This window comes from Carya illinoinensis, chromosome 11, assembly GCF_018687715.1.
Source record: "Carya illinoinensis cultivar Pawnee chromosome 11, C.illinoinensisPawnee_v1, whole genome shotgun sequence".
In the NCBI taxonomy this organism is placed as follows: domain Eukaryota; kingdom Viridiplantae; phylum Streptophyta; class Magnoliopsida; order Fagales; family Juglandaceae; genus Carya; species Carya illinoinensis.
This window is the reverse complement of record NC_056762.1, coordinates 38,559,558-38,571,573: the sequence shown is the minus strand read 5'-3', so window position 1 is coordinate 38,571,573 and position 12,016 is coordinate 38,559,558. Positions and strand designations below refer to the sequence as shown.

At 37.7% G+C, this 12,016-nt stretch overlaps 1 protein-coding gene across 1 annotated transcript; it reads left to right on the top strand.

Annotated features, from left to right (window-relative positions):
* Positions 1-6,881: 6,881 nt before the first annotated feature.
* Positions 6,882-10,922, top strand: LOC122280519 (flavonoid 3'-monooxygenase CYP75B137-like). The gene is made up of 3 exons (XM_043091463.1): positions 6,882-7,016; positions 8,848-9,794; positions 10,011-10,922. Exons 2-3 carry the CDS (start codon positions 8,856-8,858, stop codon positions 10,641-10,643), a joined length of 1,572 nt encoding a protein of 523 aa, XP_042947397.1. The 5' UTR covers positions 6,882-7,016; positions 8,848-8,855; the 3' UTR covers positions 10,644-10,922.
* Positions 10,923-12,016: the final 1,094 nt, after the last annotated feature.

Genomic DNA, 12,016 nt, shown 5'->3' with positions numbered 1-12,016 from the left:
CCATGGCCGCCGTTTATTTTATTTTTCTTTGAATATTTTTGTTGTCCATTATATTTAGGGGTAACTAAATTTGCAAGTAGAGTTAGGGATGAATTTGCACATTAAATGATATTTTTGATTTATTTTTAATTTATGTATTTGATTTTCAATTCCTAAAACTCTTTTATTTTATCATTCTCAATTCATCGTTGATGTTTTCTTCTCCTAATAATCATAGAATTTATTCTGTTTATGCATTCAGTCATGCCTTTTCTATTGAATGGATTAATTCTTTGATTATATTTGATTAACTATTTATTTATATTGATTTAGTTCTTTACTGCAATATCGCTCCCTGAGTATATTGTCATCGTTGGATTTTCTCAATAGTGATAATAATTTACCTATTTTAAAAGTGATGAATGATTTTTCAAAATGTTATATTTGGTTTAATTTTGGTTTCTAATTCTATACCTTCCGATTGGAAAATTTGGGAATTGAGTTCCAAATTTCAGTTATTCAATGAATTAAGAATAATTAAAATACCGGATTTGTGCAAGGGATTCCTGACGCTTTACTATTCGTCAAATTTAAGTATTTTTTCCATTAGTCACTTTGTTCTTCTCAACCAACCTCGTAGACTGAGGCGAGCCCATGGAGACACGGTGCTTGGCTACCTTGGTCTTCTTGCCAACCTCGTAGACTGAGACAATGGATGAGGTAAGCCCACGGAGACATGGTGATGAGCTCCCCTAGTCTTCTCATCACCTCATAAACAAAGGCAAGGGATGAGGCAAGCCCATGGAGACATGGTGCTTGGCTCTCCTGGTCTTCTCACCGACCTTATAGACTGAGCAAGGCCAGGGATGAGGCAGGTCTGTTGAGACACAGTGCTCGACCCGCCTGGTCTTCTTGTGACCTCGTAGACTAAGGCAAAGGATGAGGCAAGCCAGTGGAGACACAATACTTGGCTCCCCTAGTCTTCTTATCAACCTCGTAAACTGAGGTAATGGATGAGGTAAACACGTGGAGACACAGTGCTTGGCTCCCCTAACCTTTTCGCAAACCTTATAGACTAAGGCAAGGGATGAGGCAAGCTTGTGGAGACATGAGACTTGGCTCCCTTGGTCTTCTCATCACCTTGTAGACTGAGGCAATGGATGAGGAAAGCCTATGAAGACACGGTGCTTGACTCCCCTGGTCTTCATGCTGACCTTGTAGACTAAGGTAAAGGATGAGGCAAGCCCATGAAGACATAGTACTTGGCTCCCCTGGTCTTCTTGTCACCTCGTAGACTGAGGCAAGGGATGAAGCAAGCCCATGAAGAGATAGTGCTTGGCTCCCCCAGTCTCATCGTCACCTCGTAGACTAAGGCAAGGGATAAGACAAGTCAATGGAGACACGGTACTTGGCTCCTTTGGTCTTCGTGTAGACCTTGTAGACTAAGGCAAAGGATGAGGCAAGCCTGTGAAGACACAGTGCTTGGCTCCCCTATTCTTCTCGTCACCTTGTAGACTAAGGCAAAGGATGAGGCAAGCCCATGGAGACACAGTGCTTGACTCCCCTGGTCTTCTCGTCAACTCATAAACTGAGACAAGGGATGAGGCAAGCCCGTGGAGACATAGTACTTGGCTCCCATGGTCTTCTTATTTCCTCGTATACTGAGCTAAGGGATGAGAAAAGCTTGTGGTGACACGGTGCTCAACTCCCCTGGTCTTTTTTCCAACCTCGTAGACTAAGGTAAGGGATAAGACAAGGCCATGGTGACATGGTGCTCAACGACCTTGGTCTTCTCACCGACCTCATAGATAAAGGCAATGGATGAGGCAAATCCGTGGAGACACAGTGCTCGGTTTCCTTGGTCTTCTCGTCGATAGAAGTTTGGGAGTCGATGCGGATAATTTGGGTGCTTAACCGAGCTACGGAAGTCAAGTTGGTTAGCATAAACAATTTTGGATCACAAGTGTGAGGTTCGCACACGTAGAGAGAATTTTAGGCAAATTGACGTTTCCCGCGAGCCACCATGTTTTGGTTGTGACAGAGATCTGGGGTGCCTGCTTGCTTATTAACTCCAAGAAATCAATTATGATGGAGACAAACTTGGTTGTCTGAGCGGTGCCTAAGCGAGGCTATGTAGCCGATGTTTCAAGCTACAAGAATCAATTTTGTTAGCATAAATAAAATTCACACAAATTTTGAGGGAGACAAATCAGGGTGTTTTAATTATTGTAGCTGATTTTTGCTTGACTGAAATTGTCTACTGATTGTTACTTCCCTTTTTCCTTGGCATCCTTTTCCTTTCAAGACTTTCTATTGGTTTTTTTCTCGAGAGAAAAACTCAGTGGCATTGTGAAGCACTGTGTTTGAGGATATGGGGGACATCGTGATGCACGAGACCAATCAGTGACTTTGTTATAGGCCGAGCATAGCGGCTGGTATCTGGTGTCAGTTGCCTGCTTGAACCTGGCCAAGATGGGTATTGTCCAAGGCATGCATGCGACATGCAAGGTGGCCAAGGTGCTTGCATGTGACATGTAAGGTGTTTGGGGCTACGCATGTGGTAGCTAAGCAAGTGAGGCAATTGGTCTTGAGTCGTGGAGCACGATGCATGGGTCATGCAACATGAATTAGAGGTGTCTCACTTCAGGTCAGTGAGCTGGTCGTAAGACTATGCTTGAGGAGTGTGCTAGTCGTGAGACCCTTCTCATGGAGTGGAATGGCCAAGAAGTGTGCTGGCCAACGAGCTCATGGCTGAGGAGATGCTTGGCCAAGCAGTTATCATGGCTGTAGAATTTGTCTAGCAGAGTAGTTTGCAAGGGCAATGGAGTTTGTCTAGCTGCAAAGTTAGTCTGGCTGGGGAGTTTAAGCGAGGAGCTCATCGCAGGCAAGAAGTCTAGTAGGGCCTACGGGGAGATGCCTAGTGGCCGAGAAGTCCAACTCATGGAATAGTTTCTCAATGGTTGTGGCTGAGGTGCCCAATGGGTGAGAGGAGATCTCAGCTGCACAGCATGGTTGTGGGTTGAGGGTATCTCTGGCCGTGGAGCATGGCCGTGGGACTAGTCATTGAAGAGGCTAGCGGCTGTGTTGACCACGGGGCCCAATAGACGAGGAGTGGCTTAGCCGTGAGTGGGCAAGGAGTATAGGCCAAGGGGAGACCTTGCCATAGTTGTGCCGCATCACCCACGAAGTGCACATATCACCCAACAAGTGTGTTGTGTATACTCTCAACAAGATTGCATGTGTTGCTCGCAGCAAGGCCACTACTGGTTGAGAGTGGTCGGCGACCACAATGGAGTAAACAGAAGATGCTGACAAGCCAGTGGTGGCCATCGACGCCCTGTCTTTCCACGATTAGGCTAGGCTAAGAAGTTCCAGCCGCTACTCTCCAATGCATGTAACGATGCCAGTGGTCAGCTTGGTTGCCGCCGGTGAGTCCACACAACTCATGGCGTGCTCCCACAAGTACGTTGCGTGCCTTGCTGCGTGGCTATGCAACTCTCAGCCCACCAAGGTGGTCGACAAGCACTTCCACAATTATAGGGCATACTGGTGAGCCAAGGGGTGGTCATCAGTGTCCTCGTTGTCACCATGGCCAGTGGACAAAGGGAGCCCAAGGTACACAGTAACATGCACCCCCCACTATGGATGGCACTGTTAATGCCATGCACGGTATGTACCTCCCATGCACTGTGCATGTGTGTGCACTGATTTGTTGCTACGTGTGTATTATGAGTGTACTTTATCCTCGCTCCCATACTCCCCCATTTTGCATAGAGCAATTGCAATTCAAATAAGGAATAGGGTTCCCACTTGGTCAAGAAAAGGTCTCACCCAAATTTTGCAATAGTGCTGCCCATACAAATAAAAGTTGAAAGATGGAGAATACTTATCTAGGAGACTTTCATGTACCCCTTCGGAAATTACTTAGTGTGCCAAAAAGTCATCCTTATCCTATTTCAGCCATATATTACTACAATCCTAACCTGAAGCTTGCCTACCAAAATTAAGCTCTTAGAGCACGCTAGTGTGTTTGTCGTCAAGGGCGACATCAACGATGCTTCGCTTCTCCTAATATATAAATTGTGTTCATGTTAATTCAACATAATCGTATCTTTTTTAGGTGGATAATTATTTTGTTTAACGAATTATACAATTAAGTATGTATAGTACACCACCAATTTGACATAATGATTCAATTTTAGATTGATCTATTTGACTCCTTCAATTAATATAGTCAAATTAAGATATTTGGATTCAAAGTTGATCTCAACTCATCTCATCTAATCATTACAACTTTATCAAATTTTCACACAAAATATAATAAACAATTTAACTTTTTCAAATATCAAAACAATAATAATATTAAAAAATAATATTTTAACAACATTTTATTCAACTTTCATTTCAACTCATTTCATCTCAACTCACTATCCAAACCTTACCTGAGTCAAATCTCAACTCACCATGCAGACATAGGTGGTGCATGATTGTCGCCAACTGGTGTTGTAAGGTGTTGGGTTAAGTCCCGCAATGAGCGCAACCCTCATGTTTAGTTGCCATCGTTGAGTTTGGCACCTTGAGTAGACTGTCGATGATGAGCCCGAGGAAGGTGAGGATGACGTCAAGTCATCATGCCCCTAATGCCCTAGGTGACACACGTGCTACAATGGTCGGGACAAAGGGTCATGATCCTGCAAGGGTGAGTAACCAACCCCAAAAACCCGTCAATTCGGATTGTAGGCTCCAACTCACTTGCATGAAGTCGAAATTGCTAGTAATCGCTAGTTAGCCATATGGCGATGAATTCATTCTTGGTCCTTGTACACACCGACTATTACACTATGGAAGCTATCCATGCCCGAAGTCATTTCCTTAACCGCAAGGAGGGGGATGTCGAAGGCAAGGCTAATGACTAGAGTGAAGTCGTAATGAGGTAGCCATACTGGAAGGTGCAGTTGGATCACCTCCTTTTCAGGGAGAGCTAATGCTTGTAGAGTATTTTGGTTTGACACTGCTTCACACCCAAAAAGAAGCAAGCTACATCTAGGTTAAACTTGGATATGGAAGTCTTCTTTCATTTCTCAAAGATGAAATAAGACAAACTCATGAGATTAATTTCCTAGGTCAGAACAAGTTGATAGGTCCCATTGTTTTGCCCTCATGTCGCCACATGAGGGGGGCATGGGGATGTAAAAAAGGAAAGAGAGGGATGGGGTTTCTCTTGCCTTTAGCATAGCAAGCCCCTACAGGAGGCCTGCACGACGGACTATTAGCTCAGTGGTAAAGCGCGCCCTTAATAATTGTATTGTTGTGCCTGGGTGATGAGGGCTCTCAGCCATATGGATAGTTCAATATGCTCATCAGCGCCTAACCCTAAGATGTGGATCATCCAAGACAAATTAGCATAGCATACTTCTCTTGTTCAAATTGGGGTTTGAATCCAAACTTCTCTTCAATAGGATAGATGGGGCGATTCAAGTAACATCTAATGTAGATCTAACTTTCTATTCACTCGTGGGATTCGAGTGGTCCGGGGGGGGACCACCACGGCTAACAAAAAATATTTCTCTCAAGAACGACCATTATGCTTCTTCACCCAAATTTTTATGTTGCTTTGGCTCTTGTGGATCCCTATCTCATGTTTGGATATAAGGTAATAAAAAAGTGAATTATCCTCCATTTCATAAAGAGAAAATAAAGGAAAATACGTTTCTCCCTCATATAATTAATAGATCTAATTTACATTTTGCTCTCAAAACTATTAATTGATGTTGACATGCATTTTATATCTTCGAGCTATAAAGATCTGTAATGCACATATAAAACTTATTTTGGTTTGATGATTAAGATTGTCATATATATCATATACTTTTAGTTATATATATATATATATATATATTAATTATTATAATTGAGTATTATTTATTATTTTTTCCCCTTGAAAGGTTTGATATTTTAGTTTCGATAATTTGGAGATTGAGGATGTAAACCTAATTTCAAAAAAAGAAAAAAAATTAGAAAATATCATTTAATTTTTTTCATTTATTAAGATTTGATCAATGATTATCAAAATTGTGTCAAGTCATCTATCTCTATAATTAGATAGAATATAATAAAAATATTATTATCATTTTTAATAGAAGTACTTAAAATGTTTCAGTATTTTTAATTGTCGGATGAAGAAATTAAAATGAAAACCACATTTTCGGAAGAAAACAAATGTTAAGAGACCATCATGGTATGAATAATGTGGTAGTTTTTGTAAATGCTGGGAGTTGTTGCATAAATTCTTCGTTCGTACGTGGTTGGAATATCAACAGTATCATCAAGTGGCATGTGCTGATGTGCTGAGGCCGAATCCCACGAAAGTCAGTCCGCGTGGGGAAGAACGAAGTCAGGGTTTTGACCTTGGACTTGGAGGCCGTATTTTCGGGACTGAAGCTTTTGAGTTTGAATTTTCTCTTAAAATTTATTATTAGTATAATTATATTTTTTTATTAAATATCCTTAAATAATTTTTAAAAATAAAAAAAAATATACTATTTTATTAAGAGTTACTTCCTTAAAATATTAAAAACAGTAAAAAATAAAAAAATAAAATAAAATACCCAAAGAATAACTTTGAGAGGGCAAACTCAAGAGTTCAAATATTATTTTCCTTGCTAATAATGTTTGAAAAATAAAAAGATATTGGGTAGCATTAATTAGAGCTCTATATAAAAATTATTTTGAAGACTTTTTTTTTTTTTTTTTTGTGTTTTTGAAAATCTTGAGGTGTTTTTAGATGTATATTTGGGAATAATAATATATACCTTTGATTAAAAAAGTCATCTAACTTAATTTAACTCGCCAAACATCCCTAGTACGTTCAGGAGCAAGTAGACTGATCCGATGCAAATAGTCAAGACTTCAGGCTCTATATAAAGGCATGCATGCTCAAACATGAGTTGTACAGAATTCTAAAAAGTACTTCTCCATATTTGTAAAACTCTTGTTCTCAAAGATCAAGCTGTGACTTTCGTCCAAAGTTCCAACTTGTAAGTCTCTTCATTTACCACTTCTGAAACTATTTCCTCAAATCTCATTATCTTTATGCTTGTTTTCTTATGTTATGGTATGGTTTACATTTTGTATCCTCAGTAATAATACTCCATTATAATGATATTCAATATATTTTGCAATCACTAATCATAAAGCTAGCTGATATGTAAAAAGGGAGATGAACAGTAAAAAACTGCTTACCACATATTAATCATTCTAAAAATACCACACGGCTCTATTATTACTACTCTTTCGTTGTATATAATTAATATATATGGCCTCCTAAACTCGTTTCACACCAGAGTTTCTTTCTAACAAACTCACAAGATATACCGAAAAATACTCTAGCAGGCACAAAATTTGCTTCTGACCCATATAATTATTAGCTATAAGGTTGGCAATTTTTTAACATGATTTATAAATCGAGACGAGAGTAAAGACTTAATATTTATTGTAACAAAATTTGGCTTAAATGGGCCAGCTGATCTGTTCAAAAGGATTATAAACATATCGATATGTTGTCAACGTGTTTCGCTTGAACAATTTTATTTTTTTAAAATATAATTAAACAATTTTTAAAGCTCTAAGAACAGGTTAGTATTTTTTTTTTTTTTTTTGAAACCCTCAATAATTTAATGTTAATAACTAGTGTACTTTGGAATGGATTCGTGGAATATGGGTTTTTATTTATTTGTTCATTTAGATGAATTTTATGGGATCACAATTCCATTTTGCTTGGATATTTACATAAGTGTTGAGAAGTTGGAAATGTGTACTAATTTTGGTTATGGGCATTAATCTTCAAATTGATTTTACTGCTGATTTAGTTTTGAATACGTAAATATATTTTTATACAAGTTATGTTTTTAAAGATATAAAATTATGTTAATAAGTTCAATTCAATCCATTTAAATTAAAGAATTCAAAACGGATTGATATAAATTTTTTTTGTATTAACTCAACATAATCATTTCTTTTTTAGGGGCACGCATATTTTATAGAACAAATTATACAAATAATAACAGCACACCATGCATCTATTTACTATAATGATTCTAATCAAGATTGATATATTTGACTCGTCTAATATTTAAAATAGACAAATTAAGATTGAGCAATATATAGTTAAAAAGGATTTATGTGTGGTTTAGATAGTAAGATAAAATGAGAAGGTTTTATATAAAAATTGAATAAGATATTATTATAATAGTATTTTTTTAATATTATTATTATTTTAAAATTTAAAAAAATTTAAATTTTATATTATATTTTATATAAAAATTTAAAAAAATAATAATAATAAAATGAAATAAAACCCTCTCTATCCAAACAAAACTTACGCAGGGTGTATATATATATACACATGACACAAAACTTACGCAGGGTGTAAGCAAGAATCCAATCCAATATTAGACCCAAACAAAATATTTCAAAGTCAATTTGAATATTAAATTGTAAAGGTTGCAGGTTACGAGATCATGTAAAAAGCTGTCAGAAAATTTAAAAAAAAAAAAAAAATTGGTAGAAATCAGATAGCTAGCCCAAACCTTCGCAAACCACCTAACTACCGTACCTAAATGAATTGTAAAACGTCCACAAAGACTTCTTACGTGTGACTCAAACTGCAAGTGCCCATGTATTATTTTATGAGAACTTTTTATAAATTTAATACTTCAGTCCTCCGTAACGAAATATCTATACATGCTCAAATACCACCGATAAGTCTCGTTTTATCTTCTTCAACCATACTTCAACCAAACATATATAACATACATATTCTTAATTTTGACCATTTTTTTTTTCATGTGGGCCTACACTTGATTGTAGCTTATGCGATGGGATGGTGGAGGTCCTATGCTAGTGACGAGAGATTTTCTAGCTCAACTCTCACTATTTTGATTGGTATATTTGCGGTGTTATGGTTTGTTGTCAAGAAACAAAGAAAGGCTGTTGTACCTCCATTGCCACCAGGTCCCCGTGGCCTACCAATAGTCGGATACCTTCCATTTGTAGGTACAGAACTTCATACAAAATTTCAGCAACTATCTGAGATCTATGGCCCCATCTATAAGGTTTGGCTTGGAAATAAAATGTCCGTTGTGATTAGCTCACCCTCGCTAGTTAAAGAAGTGGTTCGTGACCATGACGCAATATTTTCCAACCGTGATACTAACATAGTTGCACGTACTGTCACATATGGGGGAGCCGATATTGCTCTTGCCTTGAATTCTCCTAGCTGGAAGATGTTGCGGAAAATATTTGTGAGAGAGATGTTAAGTCCATCAAATCTTGATAATACCTTTGCTTTACGAAGAGAAGAGATAAGGAACACCATTAGAAATGTGTATGACAAAAAAGGAACCCATATAGATATAGGGGACCTGGCATTTGTAACAGTGATGAATACCACCATGAACATGCTGTGGGGTGGAACGCTACGTGGAGAGGAAGGGGCTAAGTTTGGAGCAGAGTTTAAGCATATCTTTGCAGAATTAGTGATGATTCTTGGAAAACTAAATGTTTCGGATCTTTTCCCGGCTTTAGCATGTTTTGATTTACAAGGGATCGGAAGGAAAGCAAAGAGAATTTCTGAAACCGTTGATAGAGTACTTGATTATGTCATTGACAAACAGATCAAGAGTTTGGCCAAAGCCAAAAAAGAGGGAATGACAAATACAGGACAAAAGGACTTTTTACAAGTTCTCTTGGAACTAAGGGAGCGGGACGATGGTGCACCATCAATGAGCATGACCCAAATCAAGGCCTTGGTTTTTGTAAGTATGTGTGTGCGTGTGCGCATGCGCGCACGTGTGTGTGTGTTTTTGCTTTTTTACTTTTGTGTTTCATTAGTACTTTAGAGCTGAACAAGAAAGGTTGATTTTGCCATTAATCACTTTAACTAATTCATAGATATCCAAACTTTATTTTGGTTCGTTTTGTTTGTTTTTCAATTTTCTGTTGAGCTAATCACCTTACTCTTGTTTAAATAGGACATAGTGATAGGAACAACTGACACCACAACGACCATGTCGGAATGGGTGATGGCAAGGTTGTTGAAGTATCCAGAGATAATGAGAAAGGTCACTGAAGAATTAACAGAAATCGTGGGGTTGGACAACTTAGTCGAAGAATCTCATTTGCCCAAATTACATTATTTAGAAGCGGTTATTAAAGAGACATTCCGTTTGCACCCATCTAGTCCTTTCCTGTTACTTCGTGCTCCAACTGAATCTAGCATCATTGGAGGATACCATGTACCCAAAGGTTCTAGTATTTACCTACATATTTGGGCTATACAAAGGGATCCAAAGTATTGGGACAATCCATTGGAATTTAAACCTCAAAGGTTTCTAAATAATGGATATGGTAGTCTTGATTATTCGGGCAACAATTTTAAGTATCTTCCATTTGGGTCAGGGAGAAGAATATGCGCAGGGCTTGCACTAGGGGAGAGGACACTCAAGTACATCTTGGCTTCACTTTTGCATTCCTACGAGTGGAAATTACCACAAGGTTCAAAGATAGAATTTTCTGACATTTTCGGTATTGTTACCAAGAAGAAGAATCCAACTGTTGCAATTCCAACTCCAAGGTTATCCAAGTTTGAGCTCTACACAAAATAGTGTAATGCGAGAAATATACTCTACTGCTTTCCATACCAATACCTTCTATAAAGCATTTTTATGCACAATAACTAGGAGGTTTTGATGCTTTTCACTTCCTGTAGTGCTATAGACAATGTAATGATGGTTTCCAAATAATGCCATTTTGCTTGTCTGCAAAGAGGCAATACGTACACTCACCTATATCTAGGTTTGCTCAATTATTGGTCTTTGAATAACATCTCACTTAGGCGTTTCTTTGCCGATTTGACGTGGTTTTATAGTAAATAAAGTTTTTTTTGGGCGTTTTGTATTATAATGATCATGTAAATGAAGTCTACATGCATGATCATCTTCATCGATTATGAAACATTGATAGAGATAAAGCGTCTCCATGATTTTTTTTCCATGACTATCCAATCATGTGATACGATATACACCATTAGCAATGGAATTGTTTTTACCATAAAGCAAAACAGCCAAAACTTTGGTTAGTGGTATAAAGGGAGAGCAATAAGAGTAGAGAGTATCATGGCTACTATGAAAGCTTTACTATCAGAACCTCAATTTAAAGTCAGTAGGCTGTGCTCTCTTTTCATTCATTAATTACATTTTATTTTGCAATCGGTAAAAAAGGATTTGTTTCTTTCATTAGTTGCCAACAACTTCTTTTACGACATTCCAAATATTTAGCTAAATAATGTTGGAGATTGTTGAGAAAATATCAACCACACATAATAACATGTGGCATGTGTTATTAATATATGAACTTTACAAAGTTCTATTAAGAGTCTGTTACAATGGAAGTACTAGTGGATAACATAGCAAAGTCTAATTGAGCATATCTTCCAAACTTGGATGACTTATCAAATGGATTATTTATCCTAAACATCCCCTCACAAATCTAATGAAGTGGAAACTACATTGAGCTTGGAATGGATTGTTGTAAAGTTTCATGAAGACGGGGGGCTTGGTAAAGATATCTGCTAGAAGGCAGAAATTTGGTTTCAATGAGTTTCTTGGCATGGAAAACTAGATTTGTTGACAAATACGTTGCATGCTCTTATGTTGTCACACCATAAGATAGGGGATTGTGGGAGTTTAATACCAAGTTCCTGGAATAAGGATTGACGCCAATGAATTTCAGCTATTATATTGGCCAATGCCTTATATTCAACCTTAGTGCTCAGCTAAGCCATTATAGCCTACCTTTTGAAGTTACCTAAAATCGGATTCTATCCTAATAAAATACAAAATCCTTTAGTTGATCATCTATCATCATGGGAGTCCACCTAGTCAACATTCGAAAATGCTTGTAGAATAGTATTTATAGATTTCAAATATAGAGACCATAGCTAATTGTCTATCCTAAACAATGAAAAAGATGCTTTGTT

Coding starts and splice junctions, on each gene's coding strand:
- LOC122280519 (XM_043091463.1), top strand. CDS start 8,856: ATGGGATGGTGGAGGTCCTATGCTAGTGACGAGAGATTTTCTAGCTCA. Junction 9,795..10,010: donor AAATCAAGGCCTTGGTTTTT/GTAAGTATGTGT, acceptor TTGTTTAAATAG/GACATAGTGATAGGAACAAC.